This window comes from Scyliorhinus torazame, chromosome 22 (assembly GCF_047496885.1).
Source record: "Scyliorhinus torazame isolate Kashiwa2021f chromosome 22, sScyTor2.1, whole genome shotgun sequence".
NCBI classification, from domain to species: domain Eukaryota; kingdom Metazoa; phylum Chordata; class Chondrichthyes; order Carcharhiniformes; family Scyliorhinidae; genus Scyliorhinus; species Scyliorhinus torazame.
The window spans coordinates 67,789,336-67,810,786 of NC_092728.1; the positions used below are offsets into that span (position 1 = coordinate 67,789,336).

General features: G+C 44.5%; 1 protein-coding gene across 1 annotated transcript in view; it reads right to left on the bottom strand.

Annotated features, from left to right (window-relative positions):
* Positions 1-21,451, bottom strand: part of cacna1ba (calcium channel, voltage-dependent, N type, alpha 1B subunit, a) — a 949,382-nt gene that overhangs the window by 64,508 nt on the left and 863,423 nt on the right. Inside the window, exons 34-37 of the mRNA XM_072488273.1 lie at positions 14,754-14,870; positions 10,979-11,044; positions 10,013-10,104; positions 1,724-1,874 (exon numbers count right to left, since the gene is read on the bottom strand). Of these exons, the coding sequence (XP_072344374.1) occupies positions 1,724-1,874; positions 10,013-10,104; positions 10,979-11,044; positions 14,754-14,870 (426 nt within the window). The remainder of the gene's footprint in view (positions 1-1,723; positions 1,875-10,012; positions 10,105-10,978; positions 11,045-14,753; positions 14,871-21,451) is intronic.

The window sequence follows — 21,451 nt, forward strand, 5'->3', positions numbered from 1 at the left end:
GCTAGTAAAGCCATCACCCCATGCAGGGTGGGCGTCAACCCAGAGCCTGTACTTTTCATTTGTTACAGCCTGACGACGAATACAGGCAGCTGAACTACACCGCGGCTCCTAAAGTTGCCTCCATTCAGATCACCGTCCAAGTAAACGCCCACACCTTAGTATTGGAGTTTGACATGGAAGCTGCAGTCTCGGTCATAGGTAAAGAAACATTTGAAAAAATTCAGTAAGGTTGACTTTATATGATCCGGAAGTAAGGTTGGCAATCGACACGGGAGCACTGCTTCCCATAGCTGGGACCAGCGATTTAGGAGCAACAATCTGTAAACTGCCATTGACTGTGGTAAAAGGGCAAGACCCTAGTCTGTCAGGCTGCGATTGGTTACAACGGCCTCACATAGATTGGCAGACTTTACAGATGTGAAAATGTGGTTATGAGCTGTCGGCAAAATTTTCCAAACCTGGCTGGAGAAAATCAAGGCAGCCATGGCAAAACTTCATGTCGACCCTGAAGCACAGCCAAGATATTTCCAGGTCCACCTGGTCCCCTATGTGCTACTGCCGAAGGTGGAGACTGAGCTCAACTAATTAGAGGGCCTCGGGATCAACAGGCCGGTAAAATTCGCCAATTGGACAGCACTGGTGTTCCCCGCCCTTAAACCGGATCAAACTGTTCTACTTTGCGATGACTACAAATTGACAGTAAATAGGGCCTCCCGATTGGATATGTGTCCGATGCCACACATCGAGGACTTGTATGCAAAACTGGCTGGAGGTCATTCATTTACAAAGCTTGACGTGAATCATACCTATTTTCAGCTGGAGTTGGACCCGGATGGAATCCAGACAATACAGGCGCGATCTACCCAAATGCGGACAGAATCCCGTAACATGCGACATTAGCCGGGTGCTGTGTGGCAACAGTGCTAACCACTGGATAATGCTTGCTGGGTGACGGGAGAAATTTGTCATCTCTTTATAGTTTATGCCTTGAGTTAAGGTCTAAAGCACTCTGACTGAACATGGTCAAAGCAAGCACAAAGCGCAGCTCATTCAGCGATGCTTTGACTGAAGAATCATCATGTTGAGACACAGGCAAAGAGAAAGGACTAGAAAAAGGCAGAGCCAATTGGCACCATATAGTGTTTTGCGGTAACATGCAGGGCATCACCATACTAACGATCCATCACCTGGGTCACCATGTTGGTGTTGAGCATACTTTGGGTTTGGTCCAAGAGGAGACCCGGAGGGTGCTGAAGGTTTTCCTGGAGAACGCGATCAGAGATACAGTCACTATACTGAGCTGCAAGATGGTTTGCTTAACAACCGACCTTTTGTATGAAGTACAAAGCAAAAGGGAAGAATAATGGGGTTTTGTAAAATGTGCTGAGTTTAAATGTGTATATCCTTTTGTAGTGCAGGCAGTTAGCCAAGGACTGTGTCAAAAAAGATGAAGGACCCACATCTGTGCTTGAACTGCAGAAAGTACTCTAAATTCTACCTTCATTTGCAATGAGCATCTCCCAAGCAAATTCCTCATTTGTATTTAAATAACCCTACATATGTTATGCTGTGGTTGATGGAGGTGACGTGTATTAAGTAGAAGAATTTCACTGACCAGCTCAAAGGATCAAATACCATATTGCATAGGAAAAAAGCTTGAAATAAAGTCAGGTACTGTTTGTGCTTAACGGTTTGGCACGGTGTTAAGAAAATTCAAACCTACCAGAAATGAACAAAGGAAAATGAAAGACACAAAGTAGAAATAGGCAAAATAATTTCCACATCCATTTCTTTCTATGCCTGAGTGAGGATCGCATGGGCTTCTGCTCAGACATGCCAACATAATTTCATGCCAGGCTTCTCCGGTGGCACTCCTGTAAACAAAATATATGATTAAAGTTTCATTAATATAATTTGACACTTTCTATCTCCTTATAAACTTTGACTTTCACTCGGTCGACAAAGTTAAGCACATCGTTTTCAATCAAATGAGCAAGATAGCAATCAATTCTGACCCATCTTCACAAAATAAAATTACATGCAACTGTGGACATTCATATCACACTTTAGGATGTCAAGGCCTTGGAGAACGTAACAAAGAGGTTCACCAGAATGATACCATAAGTGAGAGGTGTCAGTTATGGGGGGATAGGAGAAGCTGGGATTGTTCTCTTTGGAGATCAAGGGTTATGGGGAGAAGGCAGAAGAATGGAGACGACAAACATAGCAGCCATGATTGAATGGCGGAGCAAACCTGATGGGCCGAATGGCCTAATTCTGCTCCTATGTCTTATGGCTCTATGTAGCAGAGAAGTTAAGGGCTATTGAAAATTATGAGGGCTTTTGATAGAGCAAGTTGGGATAAATAGTTTCCTCAGGCAAACAGTCATAGCAAGTAACATTTGCGACATATAAGTGCCAGGCAATAACCAGCTCCAACAAGAGTCAATGTAACCATCGCACTTGACATTCAATGGCATGACTATCGCTGAATCCCCTACTAACAACATCTTGAAGGTTACTATTGACCACGAACGGAACTGGACTTGCCATATAAATACTTTGGCTACAAGAGCAGGTCAAAGGCTAGGAATTCTGCGGTGAATAACTCACCTTCTGACTCCCCAAATCCTATCCAGCACCTACACACGGCAAGTCAAGAACGTGATAGAATACTCCTCACTAGCCTGGATGAGTGCAGCTCCAACAACACTGATAAAGTTCAACACCACCCAGGACAAGGTTGTCTGCTTGATTGGCATCCCTTCCACAAACATTCACTGCCTCCACCACCAATGAACAGTGGCTGCCCTGTGTACCATCTACAAGATGCACTGCAGGAACTCACCAAGGATCCTTGGACAGCACGTTCCAAACCCACGACTATTACCATCTAGAATGACAAGGACAGCAGACACATGGGAACACCAACACTTGGAAGCTCCCCTCCAAGTCACTCACTATCCTGACTTGGAAATATATCACCGTTCCTTCACTGTCACTGGGTCAAAATCCTGGAACCCCCCCTCCCCAATTGCATTATGGGTGTAACTACACCACAGGGACAGCAGTGGTTCAAGAAGTCAGCTCACCACCACCTTCTCAAGGGAACTTAGGGATAGGCAATAAATGTTGGTTTGTCCAGTGATGCCTACATCCCATAAATGATTTTTTTTTTTAATGTAAAAATCGAAAAGAATTAGATGAGGATCAAGGAGAATTATTTTCACACTGAAGGCTGCACAGATCTGAAATGCATTAACTGAAAGAATGGTGGAATGGATTCATTCACCATTTTCAACAGGCAATGAGACTTAAAGGCAAATAATTTGCAGGTCAGAGATGAAAAAGAGTGGTGCAGAACTAAACTGGGCAACACATTCAAGGATCCGGAATAGGCATAATGAGCCAAATGACCTTATTCTGTGTTATAAGATTCTTATGTTTGGAAACTATCAGATACAAAAGTTATTAAGTAGCACTAAAATAATTTGTGGATGTATGACTCATCGAAGTTTGAAGCAGTAGTACTGTCATAGAATCCCTACAGTGCAGGAGGCGGCCATCGAGTCTACACTGACCCTCTGAAAGAGCACCCTACCTAAGCCCCCCCTATCCCCATAACCTTCCTAACGTTTGGACACTAAGGGACAATTATGAAAGGGGAATCTACCTAACGGGCACATTGATCTGCCTAAGGGTGACCTTCTTATGGAATGCTGGTCCGGGGTCCAAGTCCGCCATGGCACTAGGCCCGGCCGCTGGAGGTCACTGCCGTGTGCATGCGCGCACTCGGAACCGGAAGTGCGACGGCCCATATCCACAGCCAAAGCTGCATAAAGCTCCCCATGTCCGTGCTCGCCCCCTGCAGGTAAGCGAATTGCTCTATATTGTTTTCAGGAATGACTGGAGTAAAACGCCAGCGTTTTTACACCGGCGTGGGGACATAGCCCTATGTTTGGAGAATCCAGCCCAAGATTATTGGAGACAATAACTGAAATTTGGAGCCTGATTCTATTTTTCATTTTACCTAACCTAAAGAGAATGTCATACAGCCTGGGACCAACAGTTAGAAAGACTACTATTTCTACCACTTTTCATACGGGGACATGTCAGAGGATTATGATCTAGTAATGAAATGCATTTCAGATTTGTGTGAAAGCAGAGTTTTCAGCTAGCTTGCACTAATTAAAGATGCAGCAGAACAGCCTCTTTTACAGGAGAAAGAGGATCTAAATAATATTTCGGACCACCATTCCTCCCTGCTCACCTTCTGTCAGATCTGGCACCAAGTCTCAGTTCAATTATGCCTGTCTTTCTGCAGCCTCATAAATATTCTACCATCTACATTTTGGAGTTTTGAACTGTCAGGAGCAGCCCTAGCCAAGATTATTTTTCACTGCAAATTCACTGAAACCACTGTTTGAATTGCTAAATGCAACTCTGTTGAAAGGAAGCATCAAGCGTTGTTTTGCTGTCCAATCCATCTGGTCTCCTGCCAAAGCTGTCTCTCTCAACTTTTGTGAATCCCCACCTCACACTTCAATTCTAACAGTACAGTTGTTCACTCTCAAAGGTTTGTTTTGTTCCCCTACTTTGAATCCCAATGATCTTTTCGGAAAACCTTAAACTCCCTCCTTCTTTTTAACTCTTTGCTTTAGCAGTAGATTTTATCGGCAATAGATTTTTCCAAGCCTCTACTGTCTGGACTGCAGGAAGTGTGCTGAATCTGATGGTAATTCTTTCCATCTTGCGGAAAATCTGCGATGTGTTGGGTGTTCTGGATCACATACAGGTCACCAACACTTGAAATAGTGCAACACTATTTTATTGAATCATTAGCTGTTTTAACATACTCAGACTATGGGTTAATACGATACTAGCTTTAACTAAAGACCTTTGCCTTGTCCTAACCAGTCGATGCACTCAGCACATGGTGAATGTCTGTGTTGCAGGCTGTGAGCTCTGTGCTCCTAGCTAGCTGCTACTTGAATGAGCGGGAACTCTGATGCCCCCTGTCTTTATAGTGCGTGTGCTCTCACTGGTGATTGGCGGCGGTGTTGTGTGTGTTGATTGGTCCCACTGTGTGTCCATCAGTGTGCGTCTGCACCATGATATACTGGTGTATATTATGACAATTTGCATTCCTGGCTTGCCTCATCTAACACTCTCTTCAATTGCTTTTCATCCTACTTGCCTTTGCTTTGAGGATAAAAGTACACCAAGCTGAAATATTGAGCCGGATTTTTATTTTGCGTTGGGACATTGGGATAATTTCCTGATGCTGGTCTTCCTAGGGCAGCATGGTGGCACAGTGGTCAGCACTGCTGCCTCACAGCACCAGTGACCCGGGTTCAAAGTCAGCCTTGGGTCACTGTCTGTGTGGAGTTTGTATATTCTCCCAGTGTCTGCGTGGGTTTCCTCCGGTGCTCCGGCTTCCTCCCACAGTCCCACAAAGATGTGCGTGCCGGTTAGGTGGATTGGCCCTGCTGAATTGCCAAAAGGTTAGATGGGGTTACTGGATTGCCGGGATGGGGTGGAGATGTGGGCCGAGATAGGGTGCTCTTTCAAGAGGTTCAGTTCAGATTTTATGGGTTGCGTGACCGCCTCCTGCACAGTAGTGATTCTATGATATCGCATGGCAGCAGTGCCACATGCATGTCGTAGTTTCTGAATGAAAGGCTAATTAGTGGCTGTGGAAGCGCTTGCCAATCAATTGAGGGCAGTGGCATGGTACTCTCAGCCAGTGAGCCTTCCTGAAGGAGCGGCTTGCCGATGCAGCGAGGGCAGAAAGTGGGCACCTCAAGATGAAGGCACGCTCTCAGCATCTATTGTAAACATTTTAAAAAAGAGAGCTGCAGCTCTTCCCTGGGGGAAGGTTGAGGAGTGTGGAATGCCCCCACAAGCCGTCCTGTCGCTGTGCCCATGCAGACATGATACTTAGATGGTGGGCCTCAAACTGATCCTCAAATGCAGGCCTCCAGCTAAGGTCTGATGGTGGGAGGCTGCCTCCTGATATTTGCCAGGCTCCGGACACGTTGGGGGTCCACAGGCTGACTGGACAATTTCTTAATAGGCCATTTAATTATTTTAACAATCCACCTTCCATGTCTCCTTAAAAATGGCCTGGAGCTGGGACGATGCTGACAAACCAGTGATGGCATCCGGAAATTCTGGGCCTGTCAATCTTTGTTCCTGCCTGCAGCAAGCCTTCGAAATACAGCCCACTAACTCGGTTTCTCTCTCCACAGATGCGACTGGACGTGCTGAATATTTCTAGCATTTTCTGCTCTAATTTTAGATATTCAGCAATCACAGTATTTTGCTTTTGGGGTGCAATTTTCAATTATTTTGCCCCGCAGGCGAGAAAAGCAGTGTGTAGCATGCCGGCTGCATTGCCAGCTTTCCTCGCCATACTTTCCAGCACAGAAAAAAATGCTGGAGGCGTGTCCACCAGAGATCGGGGTGCCTTTTTTTGAAGGGATCCCCGATAGCCACCACTAAAAATTAACAAACAGAACCCCCCACGGACAAGGGGAACTCTCCTCCCCGTGCACACGGGGAAACACCCACCCACACATGTGCACACACAGGGAATCCTTCATCCCACCCCCCCACATGGACATGGGGAACCCCCTACCATGGAGCTCCTCAAAGGAAGCTACCCCTGGCACCTCGCCCTGGCATTGCCCCCCAGCACTGCTCCATCCCTTGTGCTCAGAAATCTGTGGATTAAGATTTGGCCTGTTCATTCACGTGATGACACATGGCAGAAATCCACGACTCTGAGTAGACATCGTCCTTGAACTAAGGGATAGCTGCCGATGACGCAGGACCCAGTTTCAAACTTTGCAGATGATACAGAACTTGGAGGTACTGTGGATTGGAAGAAGGATAGTGATAAACTGCAAGAAGACATAGACAGGCTAGTGAAATGGGCAGACAAATTTCTATGCAGATAATTGTGAATTGATGCATTTTGGTAGGAAGAAAGAAGAGAGACAATATAAAATAAAGGACATTAATCTAAAGGGGCTGAAGGACCAAAGGAACCTGAGAGTGCATATACACAGGTCAATGAAGGTGGCGGGGCAGCTTGAGAAAGTGGTTAAGGAAGCGTACCGGGCCTTGAGCTTTATAAACAGTCATGATGTGGAGATGCCGGTGTTGGACTGGGATGAGCACAGTAAGAAGTCTCACAACACCAGCTTAAAGTGAGGAAGGAGGTGAGGAAGGAGCTGTGCTCCGAAAGCTAGTGATTTGAAACAAACCTGTTGGACTTTAACCTGGTGTTGTAAGACTTCTTAATGTGCTCACCCCAGTCCAACGCCGGCATCTCCACGTCATGGCTACCATCGACACCGCAAACTGCCGGCTCAAAGTGGAGAGGATCATTCACCCGAGGAAAGAGCTGTGCTCCAAAAGCTAGTGATTCGAAACAAACTTGTTGGACTTTAACCTGGTTTTATAAACAGTGGCATTGAATACAAAAGCAATGAAGTTACGGTGAACCATTATAGAACACTGGTTCAACCTCAACTGGAGCTTTGTATCCAGTTCTGGTTGCCACACTTTAGGAAGGATGTGAAGACATTGGAGAGGTCGCAAAAAAGATTTATGAGAGCGGTTCGAGGGATGCCGGACTTCAGTTATATGGGTAGCTTATGCTGGGGCCATTCTCATTAAAGAGAAGGTTAAAAGGGGTCTGGATCGAGTTGATGAGGAGAAACTGTTCCCATTGCCATAATGGCTGACAATCAGAGGACACCAATTTAAGGTGATTGGTAATTGAACAAAAGGCAACATGAGGAAAAGCTTTTTTATGCAGTGAATATTTTGAATCTGGACTTTACCGCCTGAGGGCGAGGAGAAGAAGATTCAATCATGGCTTTGAAGAGGGAATTGTCTGAATAGAAAGAAATTGCAGGGCAATTGGGGGAAAAAGTAGGGGAATTGGACTAACTGAGCTGACATGGAGACAGAGGCTAGAGTGGTTTTGTTCTTTCCATTCTATGATTCTAAATGGTCTCCCTCTAAAACTATGTATGTGGTTCCCCAATTTCCTTCCAAATTGTTCTTCTGTGCAGCAAGACATTTCTTATCCTCTCACTGTTCTTCCAGTAATTTAGGATTCCCAGAACACTGGGGCGCGATTCTCCGACCCCCCACCGGGTCGGAGAATCGCCGGGGGCCGGCGTGAATCCCGCCCCCGCCGTGTCCCGAATTCTCCGCCACCGGAGATTCGGCGGGGGCGGGAATCGCGCCGCGCCAGTTGGCGGAAATCGCGCCGGTCGGCGGGCCCATCCCCGGCGATTCTCCGGTCCGCGATGGGTCGAAGTCCCGCCGCTGTCAACACACGCCAGCCGGCGTGGATTGAACCACCTTTTGAACGGCAGGACAAGGCGGTGCGGGCGGGCTCCGGGGTCCTGGGGGTGTGTGCGCGGGGCGATCTGGCCCCTGGGGGTGCCCCCACGGTGGCCTGGTCCGCGATCGGGGCCCACCGGGCGGGCCTGTGCCGTGGGGGCACTCTTTTCCTTCCGCCTTCACCATGGTCTTCACTGCGCATGCGCGGGGATGCCATGTGTAGCCGCTGACGCTCCCGCGCATGCGTCGCCCGGAGTAGTCATTTCCGCGCCAGCTGGCGGGGCGGAAATCAGTCCGGCTCTGGCCTAGCCCCTCAAGGTGAGGGCTCGGCCCCTCAAGATGCGGAGAATTCCGCACCTTTGGGGCGGCGCGATGCCGGACTGATTCGCACCGTTTTTGCCGCCGGTCGGCGGACATCGCGCCGATTGCGGAGTATCCCGCCCCAGATCTCTCTCCCACCCTGTCACTTTTTTGAACCACTGACTCCTGCACACCACCCAACTCTTCTAATTCAATGTCCTTTCCATACAATGCAGGAAACATCGGGTTGGATTCTTCCACCCCTCCTGCCTCAAGGATGCCACGGGCGCGATGAGGACAATGGAAAAGTCCGTTGACCTCGGGCAGGATTCTCCAGTCGTCGGGCGGACTCGGCCGGAGAATCCCGCCCATAATTTCTTCATGACCCTCTCAAATCAAAGTGACAACTACCAATTCTGATTTGTTTGCCGGGGTGGCATCACTGACTTCACTATCTCCTTTGACTGAAAAGAAAATGAGGCATCCTGTGCCCTCCCTCGTTACATCATACTGTGTTGACATCAGGACTCACTCTTCTGCTCTAACACACTCTTTATCACAAGCTCAAAACCGTGGATACCCAGGCCTCCCCTGGGGTTCCCTTATTATTACATTTTTCAGTTTTTAAAAACCGAAACACCGGGGGCGGGATTCTCTGTCCCGCCAGCCGGCCAATGGGTTTTCTCATTGTGGACAGCCCCACGCTGTTGGGAAATTCCCGGGCGTGGATGCACTGCCGGCACTCCGGAGATTCCTGACAGTGGAGAATCCAGTCCCATATCTTGATTCCCCTCGTACCTTTTAAAAACATTTTTTTTTAAAGGGGCAATTTAGCATGGGCAATCCACCTACCCTGCACATCTTTGGGTTGTCAGGGTGAGACCCATGCAAACACGGGGAGAATGTGCAAACTCCACACGGACAGTGACCCTGGGCTGGGATCGAACCCGAGTCCTTGGTGCCATGAGGCAGAGGTGCTAACCACTGCAACACTGTGCCGCTCCCCCCTCCCCCCTCCTTGTAAATTTTAATCTGACGAGCCTCTGTGACAGCCTGTGCTATGGGCCTTGTACTCCCAATTTAAAAAAAATTGAGAATGCTTTCTATGTAATAGCTATTGCATTTACATAACAATGCTCAACACTTTCTAGATGTTGAGATCCATGGTCTGAAGTGAAGAGATTGAGAAAAGCTTTGAGGAAATTCAGGGCGTATGTTATTGAAACGGTTCATTTAAATCAGAATTAGATCATAAGAATTGCCATTGTGGCCTTAGCTTATCTGATGGACAGGTCACTTTGCATAGTAAACCCTGTTTTGTTTTAATTGAGGTTTCTCATTGTTTTACCTGAACAAGAGCATTAGGGCTTGCAAGAATGTCCTAAAATTGTTGTGGCGATTAATCGCACCATCATCGTCGAGTGCAATGTTGCCAAATACCTTAAAAAAAAGAAAAGAAATGTGAATGTGTTCAGCTTCGTTCTTCGTAGCTTTAACCCTTTGGGCAATATCTGATGCAATATGAAACAGGGCTACATTATAACGTATAACACAATTGGATTTTAGAACAAATTGGGAACAATTTTAAATAAGGGAACTGAATCTACTGATTTCACGTTATTATTTGAATTACAAAGATACCCTTAAAATACAGAACAATTAATATGCAAAATACGTTTGTAAGTAAGTATAACGTAAAACTGAACGCATGAAGGTGCAACATCTTATTAAATCAACCAATGCAATTCAATGGCAAAATGGTACTTTAATTTCATTGGCCCGACCTAGCGTCTTATACATGAATCAGGAACAGTTATATCAAGGATCTGAATGATGGTCCAACTCAAGTAGGGAAGGATCAATGTTGCACTGAACCAACAAACCTACTTCCACAGCGGCTCAGAAAGGGGCATTTCCTTTCAGGATGAAACATGTGTTATAAACCTTGAAACTTCTCTTTTTGCAATGGATAGGTTTTGCAGATAAAACAAGCAACTTTGCTCATTGGAAATCAAGTTTGTGTGTTTTTGGTACATGCACCATTTTTTGGTTAAATATTGATTGCCCACTGTGAATTGGACATACATTTCTAAGTTTTAAAATAGGTTTGCATTTTATTTTCAAGTGACTAAGGGCATTTTAGTAAATATTTCGTCTGGTTAGGGGAAAGCTGCTCTGCCAACTGATTAATGTGTAATGTGGATAGCAGGTACATTTAACATGACTTCCAATTTTCATAGGTGTGACAGTGAGTGATAGACTTTTCTTCAGCATAAACTACATTAGAGCTTTTTGCAATATTAGCTGCACTGACCTGCATCCCAATAATGGCATAGATGAAAAACAACATGGCAATCAGGAGGCAGACATACGGCAATGCCTGAAAAAGAAACTTAAAGTTAAGCAACACTGAAAAACATACATGTGAACCAACACTGAAAAACATACATGTCAACCAACACCATCAGAAACAGTCAGATATTCATTGCAATATTAAATACAATGCACAGGATTCTGCATTGTTAGCTTAATATCTTGCTTTCTATGCTCACAAAACAATTTGTTGGCTCGGTATTATAGTGTGTTTGAATTAATCTGAATCTATGGAATATTAATAGAGTCTCAGTAAATACTTAGCATCAATTTGACACCAGCTGCTTTTCTGGGATTTTCTCAGTACATTTTATGGCCATTAGTAAAATTCTTCTGGCCCTCCACTAGCACAGAGCCCTGTGATCTGCAAGCAGAAAGAATGGTACCTTTTGCAATCAAACAAAAGCATGGGGGAAACAACTGTTCCCTGGGGCATTCCCCATGGAAATACCTCAACCAGAGTCGACTTGCCTTCTTTAAATTTAAACAAAAGTTTGGGGGGAGGGGTGGGGGGGAATAATTCTTCCCTGGTGCATCTCCATGGTAATGCCTTGACCAATCAAAGACAACTTATCAACCAAACAGCAGCTTTTCTCATACAACATAAATTATTGGTCCCTTTGAAATTTGGTACTCTTGCATCTGTCCTGATAAGTGCAAGACAAAAAGCTTTCACATCCTGGGCGAAATTCCCCCGAAACGGCGCGATTTCCGCCGACTAGCGCCCAAAACGGTGCCAATCAGACGGGCATCGCGCCGCCCCAAAGGTGCGGAATGCTCCGCATCTTTGGGGGCCGAGCCCCAACATTGAGGGGCTAGGCCGGCGCCGGAGGGACTTCCGCACCGCCAGCTGGCAGAAACGGCCTTTGTTGCCCCGCCAGCTGGCGCGGAAATGACATGTCGGGGCGGCGCATGCGCGGGAGCGTCAGCGGCCGCTGACAGTTTCCCGCGCATGCGCAGTGGAGGGAGTCTCTTCCGCCTCCGCCATGGTGGAGACCGTGGCGGAGGCGGAAGGGAAAGAGTGCCCCCATGGCACAGGCCCGCCCGCGGATCGGTGGGTCCCGATCGCGGGCCAGGCCACCGTGGGGGCAACCCCTGGGGTCAGATCGCCCCCCCCAGGAACCCGGAGCCCGCCCGCGCTGCCTTGTCCCGCCGCTAAGATAGGTGCTTTAATTTACGCCGGCGCGACAGGCAATTTAGCGGCGGGACTTCGGCCCATCCGGGCCGGAGAATCGAACGGGGGGGCCGCCAATCGGCGCGGCGCGATTCCCGCCCCCGCCGAATCTCCGGTGCCGGAGACTTCGGCAACTGGCGGGGGCGGGATTCACGCCAGCCCCCGCCGATTCTCCGACCCGGCGGAGGGTCGGAGAATGTTGCCCCCTGTCTCTTTCTTAAACAACAACTCACAAAATAAAAAATTAGTGCTTATGCACTCAGTTGAAAAGCTTGAATGTTTTATTTGAACCACCCCTTGCACTTTTGCTCTCTAACATTTATACTGAGGTTCTCAAGCTTTTTGATGGCCAAGTCAAAACAGCCAGGACTTCAATTAAAGATATGAATCAACAGTCTATTTAGTCTTGGAATAACATAAGGGCTCTTTTTGTGAAATTTGCATTACCACAGTCGGTCTCCCTCAGAATAGTGTTCTTTTATCTTCCACTGTCTTGTGGAATACTCATCCGCTCAATGCACAAGAAAGATTACTTTTTGTTTTTTGTGATTGAAAGCCAACTTGCAAAATTATCAGGGTTACTAAATAAACAGCATTTCTCTTTGGCATTGCAGTTAATGTCAATGCACAAGGAACTTGACATTTTGCCTTGTTTCTCAATTGAAAAAGATGTTTCTACCTGAATGGATTTTAAATCCAAGTCTATAGATGACCAAAAGGTGATGTGTTCTGCCTATACTTTGATTACTTATGCATTTAATAAACCATATTTACAATTATTCATGTTAATTAATGAGAACTTTAATACCACCAGCACTTGACTTCATGGTGAGCTATGGTTTGCAGAGACACCATATGAAAAAATACTAGTTAGATTCTGGCCTGATTAGGATCAGCCACTCTCTTGTAGTCCTATTTATGCCACCTTTAATCTGCTCTAGGTAGAGGTACACAGTGATTATAGCTCATGAAAGTTTCCAATGTGCTAGGGAAGGTGACACGAGCTGTATCACTAGGCAGGATTTTCCCAATTCCAGCTGGTGGGCTGGGAGGGAAAATATCAGGGAGGTGTATTGGGACATGGACACAGTTCCACCACTGTGAAAAATCTCCAGTGACATGTGGAGGCAAGCAGCAAAGTTAATAAGGCCCATATTTTCCTGGCTCCCTGGCATTTTGCCGGCAGCAGAGCAGGCACAGCATTGTGCGGGCAGGATGCCAGTTTCATGGAAGCAGTACCCTGCAGATTCTCAAGGGTTCATTCGAACTGGAGGCCCCATGCCACAAATTCAGGGGCCACAGATGCCCTCTTGCTATCCGAGCTACCCCAGCAGTGTCCATCTCTCCTGGTGTCCTGCTGAGCCTCTAGAGCTGCCAACCCTCTGACTGGGCTGGCAGCTTTGGGTGGCCACCTGCAGTCCTGCTAAAACCCTACCGACTGTATTTTTATCATAGTCTCAATGAACCTCCATTCCATTTAGTTGGCACCAAAAATTAAATGTGATCTTTACATGAAATGCTGTTATTTTACTCATTAAACTGAAGTGCGAGCTTCAAGGTCAACTACTGTGCAATAACAACAAATGGATGGACGTTTTGTCAAACTTTCAGCTCACTTAAATTGCCTTTGTTGATCATCCATTCTGGCTAGACTAGATAAAATGACAAATAATAACCAATAGGTGGCACAATTACACCACACGACTCAGGTCAACCACGCATGACACCAATGTCTTGTGCATGTTTGAAAAAACCCCACAAGTAATTAGCCTCGGTACATACAATTATTAAGAAACGGAACTCAAACCAAGTTGGGGGCTGGCATTATTTGGGGTGGCGGACGAGCTGGGCCGAGTGCCGGAGGCGAAAGAGGCCGGCATTCTGGCCTTTGCGTCCCTGGTAGCCCGGCGGAGGATCTTGCTATTATTGAAGGACACGAAGCCCCCCAGTGTGGAAGCCTGGATAAATGACATGGCAGGGTTCGTTCATTCAACTAGAGAGGATAAAGTTTGCCCTGAGAGGGTCTGCGCAGGGGTTCTTCAGACGGTGGCAACCGTTCCTTGACTATATCGCGGAGTGCTAGAAGGAGCTCGGTCAGCAGCAGCAGCAACCCGGGGGGCAAGGGGAGGGGAGGGGGGTATTTCTTTCGGGGGGGATATTTGGGTGGGTGGGGGAGGTTTTTTTTCCCAGGTAGTATTTGTACAAACATATGGGAGGGTTAATATGTGCAGGAGAAACCCATTGTATAAGTTCTGTACTATGTTTGCTTGATATGTTTATGTTTTTTTTTGTTCTTTTGTCTTTCTTTTCTGTTACGGGGTGGGGGGGGGGTGGGGGGGTTTAACTGGTTGAAAATTTTTGTTGGAAAAACTTTGAATGAACATATTTTTTTAAAAAGAAACGGAACGATTCTCCCATTGATCCCAACTCATTCCTTCTCTTACATGGGCTTTAAGACCTCCTGTTCTAACTATTCGTTCTCTCCAGGCCTATGCTGCACTGGTCAGCTTGTTTCAGTTTACCGTGGTATCCTGGGACGCACCTTAAAGGACTGCACAAACGTCCAGAGCAAAATACGAATGGTGTATCCCTGGCGTAGGAGCTTTATGAGACGTGCAGCTCTGAACAACCGCAGGAAGCTGAGATTGATAAAGTTACCCTGGTGAAAAGCAAAAGAATTCAGGGTAGGGTCAGCAACCAGAAATCTATCAGTATATCAGTGGGGTTCACACTGCAGTGAATCTTTTACAGGAGCATTCCTCGTAGAGCATTTTATCAGAGACATTAGTTCATGAATTGAAATATGTGAATTGAATAATAATAATTTTCCAGAGGTTCTTCCTAAGCAAGTTAAACAACTTGATTAAAATTTTCATCCTACCTCCCCTTGACGCATTGCAATTTGAGCTAAATTGGGTTTTACATTTAAGGACAACGTCACGGGCATTTTTCAGCATTAGAAAATTTACACGGAGTACATTCCTCATACTGCAACAAGACAGAAATAGCTAAGGATAAAACCATTTTGAGTATATTCCTGTCCGAAGAGAAATATAACCACTCCCATTTGCAAACGCAAGTTCAGCTTCAAAAATACAATTAATATAACCTTAGGCCGTCTTGACAATTTTACCCTCCAGTTTTCGAATACCAGACATTTGTTTCCCCCTTATTAGTAATCATCGTGACATAAGACCACATTGCGACTCACACTTTGCCCTGAGACACAGGGCCAAGTCAAAGTTTGATTCCCGAAAGATGAGTGTTTGAAGATATTTGTATAATCAATGTATCTCTGGAAAATTAAGACGTTTCAGTAATTTGAAGTACAGATCAATTCTAAACATCAAAATAGTTGTGGTTAATGAATGGTACAAGGGTAAAACAAGTGTCTACTCATGTCTTTTAACATTTGTTACTATTCTGGTGCTAGGCAGGATGCAGAATAGTATGATGGAAAATTTAGATGCAAGATGACAAAGCCACTAATTTAAAAGGTTTAGAGTTACTGCTGGAAAATCATGTCATGAAATCCAGAGATGCTGCACATACCAACCACCAGGGATCGCTTGGCTTACAATAGTATCCCAGATCCAGAAAATCCAACAGACCCCGATGACACGATGCCCTAAATTATCTAAAAAGGCTCAATTTTAGGAGAATTACTGAGTTGATGTTGTGGTTCCTCACTGACAAGGACACCTCAGTTGGTAGTAGCACACGTGGCCATTCCAACCACGGGCGCATTCTAATGGCCTGAAGGAGAAGTATAGCCTTCATTTGCAAAAGCCTGATTCAAGTAGAAAATCACTTAAAAACACGGAATAACTAAAAAGTCCATCCAATGTCAGCATCAGCTCCCCAGAGCCTCCAGTTCCCATCCCTCCGCTGGTTAGTTGTCACGGAATTGGCATTGTTTTTAATCATCTTCAAGAAACATTTCAACATGTGTTCTACTTTATCATTTTGTTTTTTTGGCATGCACTGAAAAATGTATTCAGAATTTGCAATCAGCGGAGAGGGAGGCCATTTGGTCCATTGTCGCCGTGGTAGTTCTTTTTCAAAAGAACTATCCCCCTAATTAAATTTGCAAGCTATTTTCTGATTAGCTTTGAGTTAATGAATTTGTAGAAAATATTAATGGTGCCTGTTGGATATGCTAATAGACTTGAGTTGTTGCATATTTTGGTTACTTTATTAATCAACTGATGTCCAATTGAGCATTTGCCAGGACAAAGCCACAGACTTCCTGAGGCAGCCTGCCTGGCAGCAAATGGGATTAATCTTTGCTGACAAGATTCTCACTGAGCTATTCGATACTTTACCATTCAACCAACCAGTCAACTGCAAAAGGGATGTCCAATTTTAAAGAGTTTTCTGGAGTGCTCCTTTCTATTGTAACCTGTCAGGAGCCTTCCAGTGGAGTACCCATCTTATGCAACAGATTGAACACCATTATTTAAAAGTGAATGACAATAAACAATGAGTAAAATTGGTTAAAACAAACAGCTGTTCCATGCTCAGATATAATTTCTTATACAGAGTCCACGCTAAGACAAACTGGACTTGGACACTTTGCTTTCAGTTACTATGACAGTAGAGCCCACAGACAGACAACTTAAATCCAAAAAGATGATGCCGTTCAAATGCACCTAAGCAAATATTTTTTTAAATTCCATACATGAAGCATCTGCCACATAGAAACAGGTGGATTTAAGCATGCAAACAATATTAACCCTCTCCTGCCCAGTCAGATCAATTGCAAGCTTGGGTTGTAACCAACAATTGGCATTGTACCATTCCTGAGCTAAAAGCATCATTAATGCACTCGAGTAAATATTGTAGTCATGCCCTTAGTCAGCTCTTCTGGGCTCCTCTGAATAAATAGGTGCCTCAAAAATTATTTTTGTCCTCCTGAACATCGAATCCGACACATTGTGTATTTCTCTATCAGCAATCAGAAATATACCCCAATATACTCCAAAAACTGAACTATTCTTGAGCTACATTAGACAAGGCAGTTAATGGAAAGGAATTATTTGACTGATACATGGGTAAGACTTTGGGATCGAGGAGCTGATAAGTCAGGTACTCTAAAGGAGACAATGGTTGTTAGGCTGGTTGAAAAGCCCCTAGTCACCACATTCCGGCGCCTATTCGGGCACACAGAAGGAGAATTCAGAATGTCCAATTCACCCAAGAAGCATGTCTTTTGGGACTTGTGGGAGGAAACCGGAGCACCCTGAGGAAACCCACGCAGATACAGGGAGACAGTGACCCAAGCCGGCAATCGCACCTGGGACCTTGGCGCTGTGAAGCAACAGTGCCAACCACTGTGCTACCGTACCGCCCAAAACAAGAACCTGGGAGAGGCTGGACTGGAAATGGTTACGTAAATTGCAAAACGAAACTGTGAAAGTAAATTGTAAACCCACAATCATGCATATTTTCTAAAATATAGGAAAGGACTTCATTGCCATGAAAAGAGGTAAAAGATTGCTTTCTTTCTTCCCATTAACTAAATCCTGACCATATCTTGGACAAAGGATTCTGCAACTAAAGACTATTCCTCTTAATCCTGGGACTAAGAACATGTTTCCTTTATTCTGACAAAACCATTTTGATCCCACAAAACTCCAAATGTGATTTTAAGTCTGAATTATGAGTTTACAACAATAACTGACCATTTCTTAAAATAGACTGCAATCGATTTAGAATTCTACAGTAAAACTAAAAAGAGAATTTAATCAGATCCAAACCAATTGCCTAGTCTCAACTAAGTGAAATGTTATTGTTTACTGTGCAGAGATTGTACCTTCAATGTTTAGTTTTGATTTACATTTTCTCCCTTCTGCTCCAGCCCCTGTAAATTGAGGCACATCAGAATTAGGTTCTATCGGAAGATCCGTAGAAACAGCTTGAATCTTACCAAAGATGCCTTTAACTGTAGCTTGCTTCTTTGGAAACAGGTTAGGGCTAGCAGGCTCCTTACATTTCTGTCCCTATACCTAGAGCCACCTGTTGCTCGGTTTTCAATGTTTGGGATTGCCATTTGAAAGCAGATATAGAAGCCTGGCAGCCAAATGCATCAAGTGTTCATTTTCACTGTTCTGCCCTTTCTACGGTTTGAATTTTCTTTGGGAGGGAGAACAAATCATCTGTGAAAATTGGTTGGGCCTCACCCTGCAGTGAACAGATGGGGAAAAACGTTCGGCGAATCTGCCACAGAAGAATCGGAAAAAAGAGGGGAAGCAACGCTAAAGTGTTGGATGCAACATTTTGTTTTCTCATCAGCAGGATGGGCGACTGTTAACTGCTTAAGTGCTTTCTTGAGTAACTGGCAAATGGAGAGTTATGTATTCCTGATATCACAAGGCCTTTTGCACAGGGACATACAAATTAATTTCCTAACTCAACACTTGAGTAGGGAATAGATTTCTCTGCATTTTCATTGGGGAATGTGAAATATAATTATGCATTCAGAGAAATGTGTGACTGGAATAAAAATAGTATCTAATGGTTACAGCTGACTTAACGCTAATTTCACTAAATGTCAAATGTGTTAATCATCCCATTAGAGACAAGAAAATACTGTCACTCCTGGAATAAAATTGTGTTATCAAATACTGGCCCAGAGGATAAATCTAATTAGCATAGAACATGTTAGATTGTGCAGAGGTCAGGAGGTGGCACAGAGGGAGAGAGGGGGGGGGGGGGGGTGAAGGAGCACTTAGTATATTCATCAAACTATGGGGGGACACTTGTCAGTCCTTCCATTTTAAATCAACAGGGATTTGAAGATCTTTCATTATGATCTGTGGTTCCCGTGCAGGAGAATGGATCCATGTAATTACTGTGCATTGGGCCTAGAGCACAGCTCCCAGCATCTTTGGAGAACTGAATACTTTGTTAGTGGATTGAGGTCCTGCAGAAATTCTGTCTGGTGCAACTCATTCATAATTCCATGAAGCACCTAAACTTTAAATTTCTTTGCTGCAAGGATACTGCTATCTTTAAGTAAAGGGAGCTCAAGGGTGGAATGGTCTCATTAAATAGAGTACCTCATTATCAGGCAAGGAAGAAAACACTCAAAGAGCTTGTTAATCTTCAAGCAAACCTGCACTCCAACTATCAAGTAATAACCATGACCCCCAATGCTTCACTAAGCAGCCTTGCACATATCACCGATCGCTTCCTATGAATTTGAGCCACTGATGGGGTTATTAGAATTTCTGGCAAACACATACTGCTTTGACTTGTGATTTGATCTTTCATCATAGAACGGGACTCCACGCTGGGCTTTCTTCCAAAATTAGTGGCATTTTTTCTTTGACAGAAACATGGTTTAGTTTGTTGATTGTACGGATCTTAGGATGGACAGCTCTGTCCCAGTAGGGCCTTACCTCTATCAGTTATCATCAGTGACTTGCGCTTTCAAGTTACAAGGCTTCAGAAGAGGGGCTTAAATTGCTCCTCTGCCTTTCACTAACCTTACTTTGCACCCATTTTCTCTGTTTAACCTATACTATCCTTTCTCTTAACCTGGTTCCAAACTGAACAGACATGATAAATATGGATGTTTCTCAGAGATTTCCTCTGCAATTACAACATGTTTGATCAATATTTCTGACATGCTTGTGTGGGATGTAATAGACTTGCCCTGACTTGAGCAATCCTGCTAGTACTAACGATGAGCACTCCAAATCATCATCTCAATTTAAAACGCCATTGTTAGGCCAAATTTAAAGCACTTAGCTCATCTGGATGCCCCCCCACCCCCCGCCCCCTCTCCCCACCAGCCATCCCTCCCCCATCTATGTTACTCTAATGTTTTTTGGCACAATTTATTTTCAGCAGCCAGTGTGGATAAATACCAAAATGGGAACTCTCTGGGAAGAATTGTGTAAGAGAGCTGAATTGAAGTGAGCAAGCCAAACAATCATTGAATTGTCCTTGGTTTAGTGAGTAGCTCTACACTAACCCACCTTACACGGAATAACTCCTCCAACCCAATCCCACCAATGGTAATTAATTATTTCTTTAAAGAAAATAATTTATTTAAAATTAACACAAAAAAAACCCACAAAGTTAACTGTAATGCTGAGTATATAAAGCACACTACAGGAGAACTATTTGTTATTATTAGTGGGAAAATCTATTTAATTATAAAGCACGAGAACGATACATTTATTCTATTTTGTCTTATTCCCTTCCTTCATCCATTCCATTTCTGTGTACCTCCTCCTTTATTTTATGTGGAAACGATCATTAAAACGCAACCGTGAAATTACAGGTAGCACTTCAAAGTCTCCACTGAGGAATTCAAAGGTTGTTTACTCCAAAGTCCGTCGCTAGCTTGGGAAAAGGAAAGCAGGTTTTGCCAGGGTAAGCTGCCAGAAATGGGTACCCTACCCACCCCCACATGTCAGAACACAAGGCAGCAGGTCAAAATGAAAGAGCTTCGCTTTTCTCTTTTTTGCATGCACCGAGTCAACAGAAAAAAAGAGTGCTAATTAAAAAGCAAACCCAATTCCAATCAAAAGATTTCTTAAATTGATGAAACCAACCCGTTGCTACATGTTGATGTTGTTCATGGATGATTGATGTTGGCAGGATGCAAAGGAAGGTATTTTTTTGGGAAGGAGCAGCAGGTGCACAACATACAGACGGAAACATGGGTTGTCATATTGTGTGTTGATTGGATGACGCGATTCAGCAGACCGTTGGAGAAAATAAGGAACAAAAACAGGAGGAAATGAGAAATCAGATGAGCAAAATTAAACTCAGACTTTAAAAAAAAAACATCACTTGAATCTTATTACAATCCAGCAAATCAGCGTTAGACCTCATGATCTTTACAGAGATGCCAAAAGGGATAATCTTGTAGTAAATCAGAATGCAGGTTCATTGCTGATTTACCAGGAAGAAAATCAATACAAAAAAATAAGGAGCAACAATTTTCATTCAAGTAGTGGTGACCTCAGAAGTTGAATAGCAATTTTATAGTCGAATAATCAATTGACATCTAACTCAAAGGTCTAAATATCCTATGTTGTCATCAGCTTTTATAAGTTTACAGCAGTTACAAGGACATCACTAATTTCTTTTGATTAAAGTGCTAGATTCCTCATTACTTATTTGTCATCCAGGTAACTACACCTTTTTAATTTACTGCATTGGAGGCCATTTTAAGTCAATAACCTTGATGTGGAGTGGGGCCCCTTAAGCTATAAGCTTCTG